Source organism: Lycium ferocissimum, chromosome 12, assembly GCF_029784015.1.
Source record: "Lycium ferocissimum isolate CSIRO_LF1 chromosome 12, AGI_CSIRO_Lferr_CH_V1, whole genome shotgun sequence".
In the NCBI taxonomy this organism is placed as follows: domain Eukaryota; kingdom Viridiplantae; phylum Streptophyta; class Magnoliopsida; order Solanales; family Solanaceae; genus Lycium; species Lycium ferocissimum.
The window spans coordinates 37,335,452-37,358,823 of NC_081353.1; the positions used below are offsets into that span (position 1 = coordinate 37,335,452).

The 23,372-nt window shown below is 35.7% G+C and overlaps 3 protein-coding genes across 12 annotated transcripts; 2 read left to right on the forward strand and 1 right to left on the reverse strand.

Moving 5' to 3' along the window:
- The first annotated feature begins 537 nt into the window (after positions 1-537).
- Positions 538-5,640, forward strand: LOC132041222 (E3 ubiquitin-protein ligase SINAT2-like). The gene is made up of 3 exons (XM_059432062.1): positions 538-762; positions 2,035-2,418; positions 5,006-5,640. The coding sequence occupies exons 1-3, from the start codon at positions 538-540 to the stop codon at positions 5,327-5,329; spliced, it is 933 nt and encodes a 310-aa protein (XP_059288045.1). The 3' UTR covers positions 5,330-5,640.
- Positions 5,641-6,339: 699 nt separating this feature from the next.
- Positions 6,340-10,399, forward strand: LOC132041221 (metal tolerance protein 4-like). Of its 2 annotated transcripts, XM_059432061.1 has the most exons (8): positions 6,340-6,457; positions 6,650-6,910; positions 7,600-7,769; positions 7,900-8,098; positions 8,560-8,738; positions 8,817-8,967; positions 9,450-9,580; positions 9,682-10,399. In XM_059432061.1, exons 2-8 carry the CDS (start codon positions 6,676-6,678, stop codon positions 9,859-9,861), a joined length of 1,245 nt encoding a protein of 414 aa, XP_059288044.1. In that variant the 5' UTR covers positions 6,340-6,457; positions 6,650-6,675; the 3' UTR covers positions 9,862-10,399. The 2 variants fall into 2 exon arrangements, with proteins under 2 accessions (XP_059288044.1, XP_059288043.1); XM_059432060.1 differs by lacking the exon at positions 6,340-6,457 and having other exon boundaries at positions 6,503-6,910.
- Positions 10,400-11,375: 976 nt separating this feature from the next.
- Positions 11,376-21,779, reverse strand: LOC132039983 (casein kinase 1-like protein HD16). 9 transcript variants are annotated; one of them, XM_059430572.1, is made up of 17 exons: positions 21,485-21,779; positions 21,108-21,354; positions 19,758-19,886; positions 19,564-19,637; positions 19,409-19,478; positions 18,771-18,826; positions 18,555-18,626; positions 18,313-18,407; positions 18,158-18,224; positions 17,941-18,070; positions 17,611-17,829; positions 17,385-17,521; positions 15,220-15,394; positions 14,839-14,929; positions 13,135-13,292; positions 11,965-12,183; positions 11,846-11,929 (listed from the first exon to the last, which is right to left on the reverse strand). In XM_059430572.1, the coding sequence occupies exons 2-17, from the start codon at positions 21,192-21,194 to the stop codon at positions 11,861-11,863; spliced, it is 1,848 nt and encodes a 615-aa protein (XP_059286555.1). In that variant the 5' UTR covers positions 21,195-21,354; positions 21,485-21,779; the 3' UTR covers positions 11,846-11,860. The 9 variants fall into 9 exon arrangements, with proteins under 9 accessions (XP_059286557.1, XP_059286555.1, XP_059286554.1 ...); XM_059430571.1 differs by having other exon boundaries at positions 21,108-21,361; XM_059430574.1 differs by lacking the exon at positions 11,846-11,929 and adding an exon at positions 11,376-11,719 and having other exon boundaries at positions 11,995-12,183; positions 21,108-21,778.
- Positions 21,780-23,372: the final 1,593 nt, after the last annotated feature.

The following is a 23,372-nucleotide window of genomic DNA, read 5'->3' on the forward strand; positions in this document are numbered from 1 at the left end:
TGTCAATTTCAATTTTCCTTTCTGGAAAGTTTTTGGTTTCTTGGGATGGTTTGAAAATATGATAATTTGAGCAAAAAGGTGAAGAAAAGATCAATTTTTGGGTCAAGGTTGAATCTTTTCTCCTTTAGACCAGTAAAAGTTTGGATCTTGGAATGTTTTGCCTGTTTACAGAGGTTGATTTCATAATAGAAGAAGGTTGATTCTTTTTTTTCTGTTTTTTCATGTTTGTGGAAATTGTTGTTAACTTACTTAGTGTGCATTTCCAGATACGGTTTAAATTCAAAGATTTGTGAACAATGTGTTGCCCAAGAGAATTTGCTACTTGTGTAGGAAACTTTTTTGAAAAGATTCTTGTACCACCTTGTTTCAGTGTGATGTTGAAAAGGAAAAAGATTCCCTATTTCTAATCTTTATGTACTTACCATGATATGTTCCCACTTGTTCTGGCAGGACTAGGACAATCAAGGAAACCGGTCACAATTTGACGGGGAATATACATTCTGTTCACGGATTTGTACACATAGTCGGATTTAATACATGGCTCCCGGAGGCAGCAGTTACCAGGATATTGGTGATTCCCGTAATGCATATGCCGATTATGGTATTGTATCCGAGAATGCTGAACCGAAAAGCTCCCCTTTTAGAAAATCCACAGCTGTTAATATTATTGCTGGAAATCATGGAACAAGATCTAATACAGCTGTTCATGAGCTACTCGAATGTCCTGTTTGTATGAATCTAATGTACCCTCCAATTCATCAGGTATATAGTTTATTTTGGAAATGACACACATGCAATTAAAGTTATTCAAGATTTCTTGAAAGAGCCATATGATTTTTGGGTTAAAAAAAAAAAAAAAGATTTCTTGAAAGTTATTTTAGTCCCAAAATGTTCAAGGCGAGGAGCATTGATTAATAAAGTTGAGGTTGAAAGTGGACAAAAATCAAGATTCAAATGTGATGGATTTTAGAAACTTGTAACCAAATAGAAATTAGTAAGTCGGAATACAGTGATGCTGATGACCCTAACATAGATTAAGCCTTAATGTAGAGTAGAGTAACATTCATTTTCTCTCAGTAATGTCCAAAGTACATATAATAATGTTGGTGTTGCATTTAGTTGCTGATGTAATTTTTCCAGAAGTGTCTCTACCTCCTAGAGTTAGACAAAATTAACACATGACGTGCTATATACCTTCCTTAATGAGAATTGGCTGTTTTTGAATAGCTTTCAAGTCATTGGGGCATAAAATTCAAGTTCAGCAATGCTCTTCCTTGGAGTTTGAGCGTTTCTTCGAATAGGATTTATGAGAGATAGGTGAAAGTTTTCTGCTTTGTCGGTGCATGATCTATTTTCCAACAGTAAAAGGCAACAGGGATCCTAGTTTCCTATCAGCATAAACATATTAATTGTTTGGCAATTAATGTAAACATATTAATTTATGAACTATAAACTTTACATAACCAATGGACACTTTATACATATTCCATTTGTCTCAAAAGTAATTATGTGACAGAGCTGATATTTTGCTTCATCTATATTGTATAAAAGATTCCCAAAAGCAATAATTTTTTTTTTTTTTTTTGGGACAGAAAAGTTCGCCTTGAGAAATGTATAAGTGTGAGTTATTATAGTTTTTACTTTACATTTATTAGGGAAAAAAAAATGTATACGGGAGCTAATATAGTTGGAAAGTTGGCCCTGAGAAATGCAGAATGTGAGCTAATTTAGTTTTCACATTACGTTTATTTAAATGACTACATATATTCGAGAAATAGAGTTTCATTCCTAGTTTATTTTTGGTGCACCCATGAGGTTCCAGTTCCTATAGAAGATCGATGTCATTCGTACAAAATTATATTAAAAAATATTCCTGTTGCTCCAAGGTTCCCTTTCATTTACCATCACTTTTAGTAAATTGGATAATATCTAGTAATCTTATATTTCTATCACTTTAGTTAAGTTGTCATATTCTTTTTGGCATTTTATTAATGTCACTCTCAACTCAAACTTTTTCATCTTCCATGTGTGAAGTGTCCAAATGGTCATACTTTATGCCTGAAGTGCAAGTCAAAAGTTCATGTATGCCCAATTTGCCGCCATGAGCTTGGGAACATAAGATGTCTAGCATTGGAGAAAATTGCAGAGTCACTGGAATTGCCATGCCGATACCAAATTTTTGGTTGTCAAGATATATTTACTTATCATAGTAGGCTCCGACATGAGCAGAACTGCAGATTTCGTCCGTATAACTGCCCTTATGCAGGATCTGAATGCACTGTTACTGGTGATATTCAGTCCCTTGTTGCACACCTCAAAGATGATCACAAGGTTGACATGCACGATGGCTACACCTTCAACCATCGATATGTCAAATCTAATCCTCAAGACGTTGAGAACGCTACATGGATGTTGACTGTGAGTTCTCTCTCTCTCTCTCTCTTCTATTACTTTTTTCCTTAGCTTAAAAAGGCCCGAGGATGGTAAGTTTACTCGTAATTCATTGCACAACTTGAGCACCCAAGGGTGTGGTCTAGTGACCAATGGAGTAGGTTAAGAACTACGAGGTCTCAGGTTCAAATCCCAACAGAGACAAAAAACACTAGGTGATTCTTCCCATCTGTCCTAGTCTTGTTGGACAGAGTTACCTGCTGGTGGGAGGAGGCAGGTATCTCGTGAAATTAGTCGAGGTGCGTACAAGCACCAAGGTTATCAAAAAAAGAAAATTCATTGCACAACTTGATGGTGCTCTATGCTAATTGTCTGTTAGTTCTTTCAAGCCTTCTTCATGATATAAACTCCAGAACTTCATCAATCACATACCATATTGCCAATTCAAGGCTCAAAGCAGACATCAAACTAAGTAATAAGGATTTCTTTTATAACTTCTAGAAACGAAATGTACTAGATTTACATGAGCGCTGAATGAATTAGGTGTAAAGCTCTTTTCCTATCAAGTAGATGATAAGTACAATAGTTGGTGGATCTTTGCAATCTGATGATAAGGTTTGTGGAGTGTATTCATCAGAATGTGTTAAGCATGAGCACTCACTCAAAGTAAATGATGTTTGTTGTGGCGAACATGGTGAGTATTGCTCGCCAGGCCGTTTCCAATGGACCCACCAAATTCCAGGCAAATCGAAGTTCGTCATCCATGTACTAATACACATAAAAAACAACCAAATTCTTGAACTCAGGTTTCATGACCCCGAAACACCAACATAAACGACGTTTGTCGTGGCGAACGTGGTGATTATTGTTCACCAGGCCGTTTCCGATGGACACACCAAATTTCAGGCCAATCGGAGTCCGACAACCAAATTCGGGAAAATCCATGTACTAATACACACGAAAAACAACAAAATTCATGAATTCGGGTTTCATGACCCTGAAACGTCAAAATAAATGACGTTTGTCGTGGGGAAGCTGTGAGTATTGCCCACCATGCCGTTTTCGATGGACCCACCAAATTTCAGCCCAATCGGTGTCCGTCAACCAAATTCGGGAAAATCCATGTACTAATACACACGAAAAACAACAAATTCATAAATTTGGGTTTCATGACCCTGAAATGCCAAAATACATGGTGTTTGTCGTGGTGAAGCAGTGAGTATCACTCACCAGGCCCTTTCCGATGGACACACCAAATTTCAGCCCAATCAGAGTCCGTCAACCAAATTTAGGAAAATTCATGTACTAATACACATGAAAAGCCACAAAATTCATGAATTGGGGTTTCATGACCCCGAAACACCAAAATAAATGGCGATTGTCGTGGCGAAGCAATGAGTATTGCTCACTCAAAGTCTCAATGGCATCCTTATCCCCTGGATTGGAAGCTCCTATCACGAGAGGGATTTTCCTGCCAGTTTCATGCTAGTACCGACTTTTATCGCATGCTGAAGATTGGCTAACCAAGGGATTGGGATTGTCATCTGAACACCTCAGTCTCCACCATGCTATTCATTTAATTGCAGTATCATCAAGAATTAACCAGAAGTGTGAGTTTATCACATACGGCAATGATACTTTCAACCTTAAATAGTAGTGAAAACTCCCCACCTGTCCTAGCCTTAGTGAACAGAGTTACCTGGTACCTGTTGTTGGTATCCCGTGGAATTAGTCGAGGTGCGCACAAGCTGGTGGGGACGCTACAATTATAAAAAGAAATAAAAATAAATGAATAAATAGTAGTCAAAAGGCCAAAAACAGACACAACTAAGGTAGAACACCTGCTTGGAAAGAAAGGAAGTACAAACCTGCTGTTCGTTCCTCCACGATTTCCACAACCCAAGGTTAACAGACTTTCTAGAAACCAGAAAGAGGAATCTTCAACTGAGATACCGGTATGACTGACAGACCCTCTGAAGTGTAACCTTAAAAAACAATTTTAGGAATCCTGTGAATCATCCAGGAATATCTATACTGTAAAAAACAACCAACTCAAATCTTTCTGGAGAGTTGAAGTCAGTAGTAGGTTGTAATACTGAAGCAGTTTTCATGGAAGGGCACATAATTGTGCTCATATCTGGCAACGAGCTTTTCCTCAAAAAGTTAGGCATTCTTCCACCAACTCTTTTTATGTTATATCGCATTTAGGAAGAAAACAAAAACAAAGGAAGTCCTAATATAACTTGATGTAGACTGACTGGAGTGGAATCACAAAAAGTAGAAAGTCAAGAATAATGTCACAGATTTGCATTTCATGCTTCGCATTGTAAAGCTTAGTATTTTTCCATTAGAAATTTAGAAGTTCACTGGTATTTTCAGCCAAGGAAATTTGATGAAATAGTAGTCACAGTATTATCAATATTGCATTATGTTTCTCATGTAGTATCTGGTCTCATCACATGAAGTCTGTTCTTTCAGTATTCCTTAATATTCTGAATTAGCACTTTGCTTTAAGGTAGGAAATTCTTTAAACTTGTTCTCTACCAGGGAGAAAACCACTGTCTGATAACATGGATCATTTAACTAATATTTCTTTTGCTATTATATGGAATAGGTTTTCAACTGTTTCGGTCACCAGTTCTGCTTGCATTTTGAGGCTTTTAACGTCGGAGTGGCACCAGTGTACATGGCATTCCTTCGTTTTATGGGTGATGATGATGATGCGAAAAAATTTAGTTATAGTCTTGAAGTAGGTGGATTTGGCAGAAAGTTAATATGGCAAGGAGTTCCTAGGAGCATCCGTGATAGTCATAAAACAGTCCGAGACAGTTTAGACGGGCTGCTCATTCAAAGGAGCATGGCACTTTTCTTCTCTGGTGGTGACCGGAAGGAGCTAAAGCTGAAGGTAGCCGGGCGCATTTGGAGAGAACCGTTGTAAAGTAGAAATACGGTCTTCTTCCTCAGAGTTAGCATCAATCTCAGAGGGCCACGAGTCTAGTTAGTTATTCCTGATTGGTGGGTGGCCTTTTTTTGTATTTCTTGTAAAAATATAAAGGCTGTAGATGGTTCTATATAGGTTAAGGTTTTTGGATCAATCAATTTTATGTTGAATGTAGTCAGCTCAAGTGTTGGCCATGCATTCTGTTAATGCTGGTTGTGTATCTAATATTGTGAGGCATTTAGGCTTTTTTGTCAATCTATGTTAAAATCATGTGACTTTCAAAGAAGTGATAAATTGAAGTTAAATCATGAGAATTCTTTGTTTTGTAATGGATAGTAGCAATTCCATAGAAAGAATTTGCACATGGAGGTGTCTGCCCTGAGGAGGGACAAGTGTTTGATTAGCTAGTTGGTGAGGCAACAACGTAGCAAGGCGATAATCATTAGCTAGTTCTATGATTTACAGTATAATTTCCTGTTTGATTCCTTTGAACTGTATATTTGAATTAGCGATTGGATCTATTCAATAAAGAATTGATTCAATACATTTCTTTTTTAAGCTGAATCACTCACAATCATATTGAGAATGGTTTCAACAGTGATGTAATAATGTTTGCAATAGTTTTACAGATGGCCATGGACCATTTCAGAAAAAGAATTTAGAACATTGTTTATTTATATATAATCTTTTACTTCTTACTCAACTACTGTATTATTCTAATCTTGAAGGCATGACTCTGGTTGGTTGAACCAATCACTATAGTTCCTTTACTTAGACGGAAGTTAGCTAGGCTTTAATAGATAATTCAAGTCCGAACATTTGAAAAAGGAATAAGCAAAGTCCAAGTCGACTTACGAATCAACACATTCAAGTTTCCTATAACGTACATAAGTCTACCACAATTGAGAATATCAAAATGAGTACATTGTTGGCTTATTCCATGCCTCATTTTTTATAATTGAACTTTTTTTTCTTTTTTTTTTTTAAAAAAAATATATATATTAGTCTATGTATTAATATATGTACCTATGCTCTTATTTGCAACAATATTCCGTTCTTACTTTAACTTGAAAAACAGAATAATTTTGGAATCTAAGAAAGAAGTTATCCATTAGCCAGAAAAAGGTAACAATCATGTATAAAAAATTATAATATAGTACGCACTACTTTTAGTCTTCTTTATATTTTTAGTACAACATCTGACTTTGTCTTTTTCTAATTATAATATAAGTTAGATCATATCTTAAGTCGTTAAGTATATATATCTATTATCTAATGCCAATGGTTACATGAATAATGAAATATTGGAATTTGTAGTGAAAATATACATAGAAGTTGTGATAATGGAGGGAAATTTAGAGGCTAATAGAACTAATAAAACTCCATTGCTGGAGGGATGGAAGCTTAGCAGAAGTGGACGGCTGAGCAGCCGGTGTTTCAGCCGGCGTAACTCTTTCACTTCACTCCGGCATGATTTTATATTAAGGCTTCCAGATAAGGTGATCAAGTCTTGTGCTATTGATGCTGAAGCTTCATCCATCATTGATAATATCTCCAAATCCTCTGACTTAACCAAAGGTAAGTAAATTATATGGAATTATTATAACATAGAGATTGTTATGCGGGGAATATTATTTATGTTGTGTAAAACTATAGAGATTGTTAGTGGAGAATTTACTGTTAATAATTGATTTTTTTTCTTGCTGCTAGTGCTAATATGCATGTTCTTAATCCATGTTATATTATGCATAAAGTTATTAGTTATGTGAAGTTTTAACGAGAAATCAAACATTGTAATGATAATATAGAGTTGTTTTAGCATTGTGTGTTTCTATGTCGCAATTGTTTTTTTCCTTAAACGGACAACCAGGCGAACCTCAATTAAACCAGCAGAATATGTGTGTGTGTCATATGTTTCTTCAAGGAGGTTTTGGTTTTGTAACTTTTTGGTTTCTGTGTCGCCATTTTTGGAGTCAAAATCCGGTTTCTTGCTAGTTGTCTGTAATAAAAACTGCTGCTTTAGCTGCTATTTTATTTTGTGAAGTGGTAGGAAAAGTTATTTTTTAGGTTGGGATATGAATGGTAACATCCCATGAAACATGTTCTTGGCAAGAGAAAAAGTGATGATTTTCCCTTTCTATTCTAAAGTTGGTGTATAGACTAATTAGATACTGTTTGATCTTAAAGACAGACTCGACAGAAGCTGTGTGAAAAAGTTCTATCTTTAACACCCTTACCCCTCTTTTGACTAATTTTTCTGATTGTAGGAGAAAAGGAATACTATGAAAGACAGTTTGAGACGTTGAAGTCATTCGAGGACGTTGATATTGCAGTCGCATCAGATTCCATTGATGAAGAGGATCTTGAAGAACAAGCTCAACATGAGAGAGCAATGACAATCTCCAATTATGCAAATATTATACTTCTGGCTCTTAAGGTGACCATAAATTACTTTATCGAATTCTTGATGAGCACGAGAAACTATCTATTAGTCGTGGTAATGTGTGTGCATTTCTTTGTCCTGTAACATTTTTATGCAATAAAGTGACACATATTGTGCCTTACAGATCTATGCCACAGTGAAGAGTGGTTCTTTAGCTGTCGCTGCGTCTACATTGGATTCATTGCTTGATCTCATGGCTGGTGGCATACTATGGTTCACTCATCTTGCGATGAAAAATATTAATGTATATAAATATCCTATAGGGAAATTGAGAGTGCAGCCCGTTGGAATCATCGTGTTTGCTGCTATTATGGCTACTCTCGGTATGCTATCTGCTATAACTCACTAACCTCTTGATCCTATGTGCTTGAAATTCCATTATCGTGGTGGTGAATAAGGTACTTTGCCCAGCATACGGAAATAAAAACCAGGATGACGGTTTATAAAAGACGCATATAAGGGACAGGGAGATAGTGGTTTTCTATACCAAACGAGACTAGAAAGAACAGGGGAATTAGCACCATTCATATGAGTGCTAACCTCTAAATACAATCAAACCTCTCTATAACAGTATCGTTTGTTCGGATAGGTTTTAGCTATTATAGTGAAATGTTGTTATGCAAAACATATTACATAACATAACAGGAAAATCAGTTTTGTTAAAAAATTTAAAAAAAACGAGGGTGTTATAATCAAAATGTTGTTATAGAGGATGATTGTTATAGAGAGGTCTAACTGTATATGAAACTCGTCGATTTGCATAATCGTGTACATTCCTTTTTAGGCTTTCAGGTATTGATCCAGGCTGTGAAACAACTAGTTGAAAATAAACCTCCTGAAAAGATGACTTTGGATCAGCTTGGATGGTTATATGCAATCATGTTAACTGCAACAGTGGTAAAACTTGCCCTGTGGCTTTATTGCAGAAGCTCGGGAAACGACATTGTTCGTGCGTATGCAAAGGTGTGTGTAATGCCTTTACCTTCTGGCTTTCACGTCTTCTCCCGATCGATTTTCCTAATTTTTCGATGAATTTTTCAGGATCACTATTTCGATGTGGTTACTAATGTAGTCGGGTTGATAGCTGCTGTGCTTGGTGATAAGTTCTACTGGTGGATTGATCCTGTTGGTGCACTTATCCTGGCTATTTATACAATCACAAATTGGTCAGCCACTGTGATAGAGAATGCAGGTAGACACTTACATGTTCGTGTCGAATTTATAGTTCTTCAATAGTTAATGGAAGTTAACGGCAAGGCCAAACAAACACATAACTGGTAATTCTGGCTAGAATCTAAACCTTGTAAGAAGATTTATCCCTTTAACATGCCTGCAAGAATTATGCTTGTTGGAAACCTCAGCGTGAGGCAGAATATATGCTGTCCATTGTTGTATACTGAAGAAAACTCCGATACATGCACCTCGACTATTCCACGTCCAGTTATCTCCCACCAGCACAGGTATCGAGTAACTCTGTCCCTAGCTTAGGCTGATGGGAAGAAATCACCTAGTATCTAATTGCCTCCGTTAGGATTTGAACGTGGAAGACCTCATGATTAAGCTTCCATCTCATTGACCACTAGGCCGCGCTTTTGGGTGCAAAACTCCGATGTTTTCTTGGTGTCGTCTTATATCAATACATCAAATAAAACCTGAATGAGGTTCTTGATGCAGTGTCACTAGTGGGACAGTCAGCCCCTCCTGAAGTTCTGCAGAAGTTGACATATCTTGCTATGAGACATCCTCAAGTGAAGCGTGTTGATACAGTTCGAGCATATACCTTCGGTGTCTTATACTTTGTTGAGGTCAGTCTCCAATGACATGAGAGCATTTTCCTAACACATTTTGGTATGAACTAACTGAACTCAACCGATTGTAAAATGTGACCTCGTTTCTTTTAATGTAGGTTGATATTGAACTCCCGGAAGATTTGCCATTGAAAGAAGCACATGTTATCGGAGAGGGCCTACAAATAAAGCTCGAGAAACTCCCTGAAGTAGAACGTGCATTTGTTCATATTGATTTTGAATGTTATCACAAACCAGAGCACTCTGTCCCCAGCAGGATTCCCAACAGTGAACCTTAAGTGTGTCTTCATCATACAGGAGAAATTTGAATGTAAAGAATAGGAACTGCCTGAATTACTTTGATTGGGAGCTCAACTGCTCCACTTAACCTTCTTGGTCATGCTTGTGGAATTTGCATAATAATTTTGTGTACTGGTTCTCCTGGAGGGAGCTTTGGAGCAACGGTAAAGTAGTCTTCGTGTGATCACGTTTAAGTCGTGAAATCAGCCATTGATGTACATCCCAATGGGGTACAGCCCTTTCCCAAACTCTGCGTGAACACCCAACCAATGGATCGTTGAAGATCTTGAAAATCCTTTCTAGCTGTTAAGAGCTTTTATCCATTCAGGATAATTTCCTCTATGGAATTGTGGCATCAAGAACTCTGTCAGGAGATCATGAGAAAAATCACTATATCACATCTCATTTCTCCTTTAGCGTATTTTTTGTAATGCCATTCTTGAGGGCGATTTACATTGTGTAATTAGAAATCAATATGGAACAGAGAGCTCCTTACTTTTTCTAGTAATGGAGAAAGCCTGAGCTCATTTCGGATCATTTTTTTGCGCGGATTGCCCTTCTTTTGGGGTAGTCTTTAAATTTTGCCCCTCATATTTGTGGTCTTTAAACTATGCCCTTCATATTGCTGGTCTTTAATTTTTGTCTTTCGCGTTGCAATCCTGAGCGTTCACGCAGAAATCATGAGGTTCTGGGTTCGAATCCCCGCTCAAGCATAAATTAAAAAAAAAATTTGCAAGGCAAGATTTGGGTCGCGTGTATACCGCACCCGCATACACTTGTTAAGGAATTACCAAAGTTATGCGGACCAAGATAATTTTCATGCCTTATGGGCGGACTTGGCATAAGTATGCGGGTCGGCATCTTTGGTAAATCCTTAACAAGTTTATGCCGGGTCCGGCATACTTATGGGCAAATTTTTAGTTAAGCCTTAACTAAAAGTCTTTTCCTAGTTATGACTTATGAAATGAGACTTTTAGTTAAGGCACAACCCCAAAGTATCTTGTAAGGCGAAACTTTTCGTAGCATAACTAAAAATTTGCCTTATAAGACAAAGTCTATGTTTTAAGGAAAAGTTATGCCTTATGGGGTATACTTTTAATTATACCTTAACTAAAAATCTGTCTCATAAGGCAGAACTAGAAAAAGACTTTTAGTTAAAACTTAACTAAAAGTTTGCCTATATATCTTAGGACCGGCATAAACTTGTGAAGGAATTACAAAGTTATGCGAACCCGCATCTTATGCAAGTACGCCCATAAGGCATAAGTATGCTGATCCGACATAACTTCGATAATTCCTTAACAAGTGTATGCCATAGATAAATAAATTTAAACTCTGCCTTGCGAATTTTTTTTAAATTTTTCATTTAGTAGGAATTCAAACCTGGAACCCATGAATTTTAGCCGAAGGGCAAAATTTAAAGATTTCAAATATGAGGGGCAAAATTTAAAAAAGCACCCCAAACGAAGGGCAATTCGTTCGGATTTACACATTGGAATGAAATGAATTGCACTGAACAGAATGGATATGACGGATTCATAAATTTGGAATTTTGTGCTGTTAATGGTATATACATAAGATATAAGAAAGTTTACCAAAAGGCTAGCGCTATTCAAACAAGTTAAACGACGCAAGTGCGACCATAATCAAAATTTCCAATGCATAACAATTGAATCAACCACTTTTTACAATTGACAATGAGAGAAAAAGCAAAAGAACAGCTAAAAAAGGGGTGAAGGAAAAACATCCAACGTCAGATTTTGCATCTTCTCATGATACAGAAGATTTTGCATCTTCTCATGATACAGTTCGTCCATAGCACAGACAGGAAAGATAAAGATTTTTTGCCCACTTTTCCTGCACAAAACGGAAAGAAAAAAGCGCATTAAAAAGCGAACGCAAAAAAGAGAGAAAAAAGCGCATTAAAAAGCGAATTACTCATTCTCATATAATACATCGGTCACATGTAATAAACTACCTACATGGAGACTGCAAATATTACTCAAAATGCAACCATGAAAAAATTAGCTGTTTGAAGATATCAAATTCTGTCTGTATGTACCCAAGCTCTTCCAGACATCTCAGCTAAAGCAGATGATAACACATTCCACATCAGAAGTTACATAAATTACCTTGACATGTGTGCTTGGAAACTGAGATGTTCTCAATGTTTCCTGAGTCTCATCGCCAGGCTTTCGTCGAGGCACACTCAGGATAACTGCAGTTTGATCTAATGTAGCAGCTGTTGCTGTAATACGATAACCTTTGTCCCATCGTTTATGAATGCCTTCACTTGGATAAAGAAAATCAAGTTCCACTACCTATCCGGAAAAAGGGAAAGAAAGCAAGTTTATCATGAGCTAGTAGTAGTGTATGATAAAACCAAAGGGGGGAAGGGGCACACTGGGGTGGGAGTAGATGATACAAAGTTAGAAGTAGCATCATAGAGGCACATTCGCTTTTGATAGAAATGGGTGGGACAAAAAGTCATGCACCTACTAAAAAGAGTAAACAACACGGAGGTAAGTTTTGTTTAGAAGGATACATACAAGTTGGAAGTAATTCTATGCTACTTCTGATAGACTTCTCTTTAGTTTCTCTTCAACTCAAAGAGTAGAGTTACTAAAGCGATTATCATGAAATTAAATGTTGAAAGGTAATAATTTGTTCTCAAGTTACCAGTCTTCAAAAAAAGGGGTACTAATTTTTTCTTATGATTTATTAATTGAAAATTGATTATCAATTTTGCCATTAAAGTTATCTTTCTCTGGCCTTTTTTAAAATTACATCTAATGATGCTTAATTTGAGGTGCTACAGACTGCCTATACTAGTACTTTTTATTATCAAATAAATAGTAATTGTTATTGCAGCTTGATGTTATAAGCACTAATATGTTTGAAAACTTTCATATATGGATAAATTAGGAGCTTCATTTCGAAGAAACGCTTCACAACTCCCTTTATGTTTAACACGCCCCGTAGGCCGCATCACTCATTGTGCTTTCGCTCAACCATTGAGTAAATACAATTACTCCTTTATTTCCTAAGTTTCCTGACATTACTATTTTTCTCTCTAGCAAAATCCCATAATAAATCTCTTATAATTCAACGATCTCTCAATAACTTTCGGAAAACGAAAAAAGATTAAGATATTAATAGTCTCCTCTCTCAAGCCTAGGCTTCTATTGGTACAATAAAGATACTAATGAAAATAAGATGCAGTGGGCTAGAAGAGATAATCACAAACATGCAGACAGAGAAAGAGGAACAACCTGGTTACTGACACCTGAATTGCGAGACATAACAACCGCCCATCTACTTCCAGCAGTTGCCATGGAGGTTACATGGAACCCTTCTTTCCACTTCTTGCTTATCCACTTGAACGGGAATGATTCACTTACTTTATAAGACTGCTGACTGAACTGTGTGCCTGCAAATACAAAATAATGACTTTAGCATTCTTCTTTAACAAAGTTCATTACCTAGAACAGGATTCTCATTTTGCCACTGACACAGGAAAAAATGCCTTCAAACCAGCGTTATTAAAAGCGAAAAGCGCAAAAAAGCTCTAAGGTCAGCTGGGGCTTTACGCGCAAAGCGCAAAATAAAGCGTGGGCTTTAATTAAAAAAGGCGCAATGGTGAAAAAAACAAATATATATATGTTTAGTCCAAGACTACTAATAATAAGCATGAACAACAAATATATGGACAAAGAAATTGTAAAAACATTACGATAAAGTGAAATATCAATTATCTAGTGTCACCTCTTCAAGAGAGGCTCATTGTCAAGGAACAGTATGTCTTAGAGCCCTGTTGATGACACTGAAGCGCAAATAAAGCGAGGCGAAGCGCTCAACATGTTTTGAGCCTCGCTTCAGGGCTTAAGCGCGCCTTTGACAACACTGCTTCAAACCATTCAGGTTACAATGTTACTCATTGCGCGTACATGCACACATTCAAGTATACATGTATGCATACACATACACTGCCAGCATTTGCATGTGTGCGTCGCAGATACTGTATGTATTTTATGCATGTCTGTTATGTATAAACATCAGCCAATTATCTCTCGATCCCAAAATGGTGGTACCAAACTCGCATATTCATTCAATAAACTACAACCCCAAATGGAAGATTTCACATGACTGTTTTGATTCTCATCATGATACATTCTTGTATTCTTGTAGTAAGCGGGTGGTCGGTAAACACATATTATTGGGAAGGGGAAGCAGGCAATGGATACCGCTCTCGCACTTGAGCCTGCAGTTGACATTACTTTATATTTCAAGATAGCAGAATAAGGTTCACAATAGTCCTGCCTTTGGTTCATGAAAGGCCAAAACCTAAGAATGATTTTTTTTACAGAAAAATAAGACCAAAAAACCTGAGAAACAAGAGAGAGGCTTTTTTTTTATAAAGAAAAATAAGACCAAAAAACCTGAGAAACAAGAGAGCTTTTGAAGACGCTGAGATGAACTTTGCACAATTGAAACATAGCCTCTTATCTCTTATTTCCTTTTGGTGCCCCCCTCAGTTTTCTTTATGTATAGATGATTGGGTGTTGTTCGTAAAGAACGGTCTCCTTTTTTGTAGGTTTTCCACTTTTTGGTATACTTCTTGAGTTGTTGTATACGGGTGTTTCCATGCCCACATTATTAATAAAATTTATTACTTCATCAAAAGAAAAATATAAGCACATAAAAATTACATGGGCAAAGGAATTAAAATAATTATAATTAAGTGAAACATTTATTGTTTAGTGTTGCCTCTTCGGGACAAATCTCATTGGTATTAAGGTGTATGCCTTAGCGCCTTGGTGATTGCTCTAAGGTGCCATCTAAGCAAGGCGAAGAGCTCAGCCTGTTTTGCACCTAGCTTTAGGGCTTACGCTAGCCTTTGACAACACTGCAGGTAAAGTGTAATACCAATCAAAATTTAGCACATAGGATCAACCTGCAGAAATTAGAGGACACACCTTTTGACATTACAACAAGAGAGCTTCCATTGGTGACACCAGCAAGAGAACTAATATAATAGTTCTTCTCCCACTGTTCCATAATCCACTCCTGTAATAATGCATTACGATAGCTAATATAGATTAAATATCAGGTTGAAGCAGCAGTGAAGTGCAATAAGAACTATGTTATAACACGCATGGATTTGGCTTCAATACACACAAGTTATTATGTGGAAGTATTTGGTAGGGGTACGTGCCGCCTTTTTGGCCAAGTTTTATTGTACTTTGAAAAATATATGCAAGTACCGTACACTAACATCACACCATTTGACATATGTACATGTACATGGCAAATGAAGGATCCATTAGCATAGTGGAATAAACGGAATTCACATTTACCTTGTGCAAGAACAATGGTGATAGCTCATAAACTTGGCTTGTGAAATTAGTTCCAGCATCCATGATAATAGCCCACAAGCCGGAACAAGATGCCACACAACTTATATATAGTCCATCATCGGTCCCTTTCTCCACATGCTCTGCCAACCTTGCATCTGTTACATTATAATGGTACCTAAAAAAAAGCTACATCGCATTACATAGTGCACTCGTGTAAAGAAACTCATGAAGTACATTATCTACAATTACCACCACATACTGAACAGACTAGGACTCTCCCCTGAAATCAAGGAGCATGACCACAAAATGTCATCCTTGAAAATCTCTAATTTTCTAGTAACCATATCTAGGCACTTAAAACCGTATAGTGGCAGCCAGTCTTTATCATATTATTTAAAGTTCCATGTGACCTAAATAGCCCAGTAAGTCATATATTTCTCCCAATCATGTTACTTCACACTTCTAGGGCAAATTGTTGTTAAAAGTAGTGAAAACAACCATATTGCTCAAGTTTATGTACCAACTAAATGCAGCACAAGATCATCAAGCTTCTCCACAATGAAATTCATATAAAGATATTCCCGAAATTTTCCAAAGGCAATAAAAACAAAAAATATAGCGGAGAGATAAGTTTATGCAAAGTGATTTTTATTGGAAGTTGAAAGCTAAATAAAACTCATTACACTAAGTCAAGAACAGATAAAGGACGATTCTCAAAATACTACACTCAATCAACTGCGACAAAAGAGTGTGCCCCGAAACACTAACTAAATTATCTAGGTTTATAGAAGTTCTTGAAAATCGATAAATGATAATACAACTCTTGGATACATTGACACTATACGAGCAACAGTAGGCTCCTTGATTCTGAAGAGTGTACCAAATTTCCTAATACAACTATCTTTATCTCAGAAATAGAGGTCCATCTTACGAGTTTACACAACAAGACCGCCCAAGACTCCAAGTGACATAGAAACTACAATATGAACTATTAAAAATCTGCCTCAATTACTTAACATATATGGCAAGAGCCTAAGCAGCACGTACAAAAAAAAAAAATTATTAAGGTGGAAAAGATTCCTAATCGCGCAATCTGCAGCACCTTCTGGTTGCTGGATTATCGATATTACAGCCTCTTAACGACTTTTCAGTTAAAAAAAAAAAAAAAAAAAAGCATCTGTGCTGAATAACTCTTTTTTTTTTTTTTTTTTTTTTTTTTTTTGAAGACAGCAATGCTTAGTTCCAAGTACAGCAAAATTTATGCATAAAAACGTCAGTAATTTTTCCAAATACAACAACATACCCAATGTAAACCCACAGGTGGGGTCTGGGGAGGGTAGAGTGTACGCAGACCTTACCTCTACCTTTGTGGGGTAGAGAGGCTGTTTCCGATAAAAATTTTCCAAATAACAAACAAATTTAAACGACTTATCAAAACGATATGCATCATCAGCATCTAATCTGCAAATCCAAAAGCAATGACCAGAGTCGTGTTTTAATTCAGAATAAAACATGTCTCCCTGAGCACAGGATCATCAGCCTAAATGAAATTTGCAATAGCAAAATCAATAACCGTCTTTATTCCCCACCACCCATGAGGTGGCTACCCACCCTCCTACCACCAATTTGCATAAAAAAGGGGAATCAAAGAAAATTGTCCAAAGATGTACAATTGAAGATTTTACTACTAAACGAACAACCATTAAAAAAAAATTAATCAGTAAAAGGTACTAACAAGCTGAAACAGATTTGTAAGACTGTCATTGTGCATCATGTGGAGTATTTAGCTAGAAAGGAAGAAGAGATACTTTGAAGAGGAAAAAACAGCATTTATCTGTAGTTAAATCCAATTGTATCCATAGTCTGTTTTGCAAGGAGCATAGGATAGAAAATGTGGAACATCTTTTTTGGACACCATGATGTCAAAGATGTAACAAGTTAGGAGTAATTTTCATTTGTAATGTCTTGCAGTACCCTCTTGGTACTATAACAACATACCTTCTTGGTACTAGCTTAATAAAATTATACTTATACTTACCTTACAAAAGAGAAGGTACTAACACAAAGAAAAATATAGAATATACCGAATAATGTAATTTCAGCACGTAGGACATAATTCAATTGCTTTGCAGAGAAAAGCACATAATATGAAATGAAATCTTCACCTCTGTTTCATGGGCTTTTTGGCATTGTAAATTGAAATCCACTGTGTTGCAGGAACTCCCATGCGAACCTTCTTTCTAGGCTGCTCTTCATCCTCCTCTTGATTTAATCTCCCCCGCTTTTGGCCAACTTGAAACATCTACAATAATAGCATGATAAGGTTATAGACAGTCAAAATACATAAGCCCAAGTAAATACGCAAAGTTGGTGAGACGTGCAAAACACCACCTTTTGGGCACCATTAGTGTTAATTGGCCTTATTGCAGGATCAGGTCCAAGCAAGCTCCCAAATAAAGAGGTTAACTTTGAATAATTAGGTTCTTCATCAAATTTCAAGTTTATTACTGTATCGAGAAATTCTCTCAGAGGTGGTGGACAGAAGCAGCAAAGCATTTCTGGGGACGTTGACATCTTCTTTTTGCAGACCAAGAATGATTTGTTATCTCCCTAAGATGGTCATCAGAACAAAAACTTGTTATTACAGGACGAGCTGGAAGTTGAAAAGAACAACTTGACTCTACTGCAGTTCAAAAACTCGAGAGAAGCTACTACAGATACCTGAAATCCTTGCCATGGCAACCTTCCTCGGTGAAGAAAAATGAGTGTATATGCAAGTGATTCCAGATCATCTCTTCTACTGGCAGTCCTTCCCATGTGCGCATGAGCACTTGCATATCGAACAGTCCCTCTAGAAGTTCATTCACAAAAGGTTGATAAGCAGAACAAGTGGTAGAAACCAAAATTATGGCTAAGGATAACACTACATATAACTGACCTAAACATGTCAGGTCGCTGATCATATACCACATGCGGACCTTTCACAATTTCTCTCCACTTTGTTGCTGTAATTTGGTTGTTAGGAAAACATTAATGGAATACTGAATCTATAATAGCTATGATATTACATTACAGTAAAATAAATGCTCTTACCTAGTCCCAAGTCGACTAGAAACAACCTCTTCTCCTGCAGTGTTGATGGCTGACCAAGCAAAAAGTTCTCTGGCTTTACATCTCCATGCACATAACTGAGGTCGAGAACAACAATCACTAGAAAAGATACTTGGATCCAGCAGGAAAGTTCAAAAGTATTAACATAAATTATGAAACCACCAGCTGGACAACTAGATTGGACATAATAATAGTAGTAGTAACAAGGAGGGAGCATTTCATACCCGTGCGCATGCATTATGTTTAAAATTGTCAGAGACTCAACTGCAATACATGCTACCATTTCTGCAGACATCCTGCAATAGTAGAAAAGCTTAGCGAAGCTCTTAAGTTCTATTGCTTGAAGTCCAATTTTACATCTGAATATTCTCTATACAAAGAAAGCTAATGACATGCATGGAAAAAAGAGCCTGCTCAGAAAATAAGCATTAGATACTTACGCCTGCCCAGAGGAATTCCATACATCCCATAAGCTAGGTCCTAGGATGTCCATAACCTGCATAGAACTAATGTGGTCAATAAGTGCATCCTTATGTGATCCCAACACACATAATACACGAACCACTGTCCACATTCTTCAAAATAATCTCAGTAGCAGCACTAACTGCAGGCAAACCAAAGGCTCAATCCAAAACGAGTATCTTATCCAAAAAAATATTTAAAAGAAAGCATCAATCTATCCAAAAGCCTATGCCTATCAAAGAAACTACCTAAGTCACTGTTCAAAAAACCAGTCTTTACTTGTCATTCCTGAAAAGGACACTCAGTAACATACCAACCAGTGAAAAAGAGCACCTGAAGGCCTCCAATGAAACCAAAATAATGCGGGTCAACTACTTTAACCTCCCATACAGATTGTCATCATTCAAAAGAACTCCCCCTAGTTCAACATTTCACTGCAGAACCTTCCTTGAGTTCCAAAAGTCAACAATTAATTTGACTTTCTGACTCAAAAGTCAACTAAACCTTTTAAAGCTGTAGTTTGCCAATGTTAATGTTTATGTCAGTTAATATTAATGGCAAAAGCATAATTCTACTGCACATTTAACGGAAAAAAGCATAACTTCACCACACATACCATTACATAATAGTCTCCTACCCTCCCTTTATAATGCACTCTAGGCACTCCATGGCTGCCTCCAACAGTACTGCTCAACAAAACAAGTTTAGTCCAATCAGAATCATATTCCAACATGAGCATCCATTCACTTCAAAAGAGGTCCATATCCATACTTGTAAACTTGCCACTCATTTGGAGGTCCATAGTTACAGCCTTTGCTATTTCTATGCTCAAATTTCAGTGCAACCTGGAGCCAAAAAGATAAACCAGTGAGAGTTAAACCCTTATATTACTTGTGGACAACAAATTGTCTAACATAGAAATGAGGGGGGGAACGGGAAGGGGAAGGGGAAGAGCAAGTACATACCTCAACAGCCCCTTGACCATTTGAAGGTTCATCTCCATCAGAAACACGACGACCCAAAAAGACCTGACCAAAACCACCTTTACCTAACTTCCTTCCAACCTGATAAACTGGCGACATTCCTACTTGCACCTGAAAGTCAAATCCAACCAGAAACAAAAGACAAGTTCACTTTACAGTTTAATCCCTGCTGAATTCATCAAAGTAGAAAATGGTTAACTTTCAATTACAGCAAATCTAAATGCAAGCACTTCAATTCATAAGTGACCTTCATACAAATATGATGCTTCTATATTCGCTCCTTTAGTTTTTCGCAATCACGAACTAACTAAAATCAGCACCCTAAAGAATGAGCTCCCAATAAAGTTATACACTTAATCCAGGCCCGGAATCACAGGCTTGTAACTAATATAAAGTGACTAATATAATAAGAACAAGGAACAAGAGGACGAAATAATACTATGTTTGGATTTTGATGAAAATGATTCCTGATTGAGAAAAGTTTTTCTCTGTCCACTCAGTCCTATAAAAGGACATACTCAATAAAATAACTAACCAGCCTATTCGATACTCACATGTAGGAGGGTTACAATAGGTTGACAGTCATAGTGCAAATAGCCAAACTTTAATGAACCAATGAATACAAATAATTCATTAGATTGCCCCGGCTAGTTACAGAATGAGGCATAGTTAATTAATTTATATTGATTCTCACAACACGTCACATGCCACAACATTAAGATTTATTTGCACCCAAGCTTGTCGTAAATAGGTCAATCAAGTAGGTTAAGAAGTTGGAGATCAAGGTTCCAATATAAAAAAAAAATGTTAGGTGAATGTCTTCTTACTTGGTACATAGAGTTGCCATGTACCTAGACTGGTAGGAGGTAGCAGATACCAATGGAATAGTTTAATACTCCCTCCGTCCCAATTTATATAACACTATTTCCTTTTTAGTCATTATCAAAAAGAATGACACCTTTCCGTATTTAGTAACACTTTAACTTTAAACTTCTATTTTACCCTTAATGATTTATAGCCACACATTTGTCCATGGCTCGGTTTAGACCACAAGTTTCAAAAGTCTTCATTTCATTCTTAAAACTCCATGCTCAATCAAACAACATCACATAAATTGGGACTGAGGGAGTAATAATAATTAAAATGAGCATGTTTACATTTTGATGTGTACAAGAAAACCAAGATATTACAAGCTCAAATCCTCTTTACAACACTACTTACACCCTATGATTGTTGGCTTTAGCATATAAGTTAGCCCAAACACTAATAATAAATGCAAACATGTATACAAGCAGAGACAAAATAAAAGCAACGAAATCGAAAATAACCAACCGTCTTAGGAATAGGCGACGTGTTACCCTCATCTTCATTTCCAGTTCCTTTGTTATTAGCACTTAATCCACCACTCTCATCCACCATTTCCTCTCTTTTTAAATGTATAATATACTCTTAAATCCTTTTTTCTTTTTTCTTTTTTCAGCAACTACTAGTATTCCTTACTCCCAAACTAAACATCATCTCTACTTTCACTTAAAATTCAACAAACCCCAATACTCTTAAATTCTTTTTTCTTTTTTTTCTTTTACCTTAGCAACTACTAGTATTCTTTACTACCAAACTAAACATCATATCTACTTCCACTTAAAATTCAACAAACCCCAATACTCTTAAATTCTTTTTTTTTTTTTTTTTTTTTTTTTTTTTTTTACCTTAGCAACTACTGGTATTCTTTACTACCAAACTAAACATCATCTGTAACTTAACTTAAATTCAACAAACCCCAATACACTAATTTGAATTCTTCAACAACTTTTTGATTGAAATACACCCCTAAAAAAAATCGAAAAAAATACAGCAAAAATTAGAAAATGAATAAATTTGGGTTTGACTGAAAGGGGTTGGAAAAAAAAAAAAACTTAAATGGATATGGAATTTAGTGAAAGTTAAAGAGATTTTTGATGTTAGGGTTTGTTGAACAAACGTACGAATAAGTATATCAGGAAAAGTGTAGGTGACACACATAGAGCCGCGTATTTATTCTTTATTTGTTTTCTCTTTTTCAATTCTGAAATTCGATTTGGAAATGTTAGTTTTGGTTCCTTAATTTTTTGTAATTTTGAGTTTGGTCTTTGGGATATATATTCAAAGCACATTGATCTTCATTTAATACAATATATGTGATTTTTGTCCGTTGATATAGGTATGGACTCTTTTTTAAGTGTATATTACCATAAAATTGTGGAGTAGCAAACATAACGTATAAGTAATTAAATGGTGGATCGGTTAATAATTCTAAAAACTTGTGAATGTGTATAATCAAAGGGATCAAAGACATTTTAAATAATTGATACAAAAATAGCAATGGCACTATACACCCGAAATAATAAAAATTGAAGTTGTTCACAAGTTATGCCGACGAGGTATGACTTTAGATATAATCTTTATTCTACATGACATTAAGTTATTCACAAGTTATGATAGATTGCTACGAATCATGTCGGGTAGGTCATAACTTTATTATACATATCTTTAATTTGTTTGCATGTCATTTTACATTGACAAACTTGTAAGGTGTGTGATGTCAAACATGGAGTATGATTTTAAGTACAATTGTTATTATATTTATCTTTAAATTATTCACAATAACCCGATGTTTAATTAAACCCCTTACAAATTTACATTATTCACAAGTCAATGTGATAGGATTATATATATATTATTATAAATTGTCCGGTTATAATATACAAGTTTCATTAAAAAATAAATAAAAATAAAAACCATATTTTGCATCTGAAAATTTTTTTGTCATATCGAATGTTAGTTGGTGTTTTGTTCGAATTAATAGTATTTTTGTTTTGAATAGTCTTTTGTTCAGTTTCATACAATTTAATATTTGCATTAAATGGTATTGGTAATATATATATCATAAACATGTTGAATTAACCATTACTAACTTGATAGATTTTCACATCATCGATAATCTATTCAATAAAATAAAGTTAGATTACAAATGGAATCATTAATAGAATTGAACCTAATGAAAAAATCATCGTTCACTATATTTTAACTAATTTGTACATAGGATATTTGTAGTAAGAAATTTTATTGATCAAATATGTCTTTGGGATGTAACTTATTTACCATGTTGAAAGATCAAAGGTTCATTAATAAAGTTATGGAAGAAATGGGTCTTGTTTAATTATGCTCAAGAAATAGCATTTAGTATGTAATAAGAGCATATTTTAATGAAGTTTTTAAGTGACTTTAAATGCATACTTGAAAGCCATTTCGATCTTTTTTCCTTCAATTACAAGTATGTATGTTTTTTAAAATAAAGATATATATGTATTTGTCATTCCAAACTAATTATGGGTTATCTTTATTCTAATTGTTAAACATATCTTTAATTTGTTTGCATGTCATTTCCTCGACAAACTTCCATGGTTTATTGTTGGACAAGGATATATACAATTTTAAAATGATCATTAGATTAGTTAATTTTTAATATTAAATTTATGTGTCACGTTAACAATTGTGTTAAAACATTTAAATTTAATAGCTGTGATTTATCGAAAAAATCTAGGTATACATATTTTT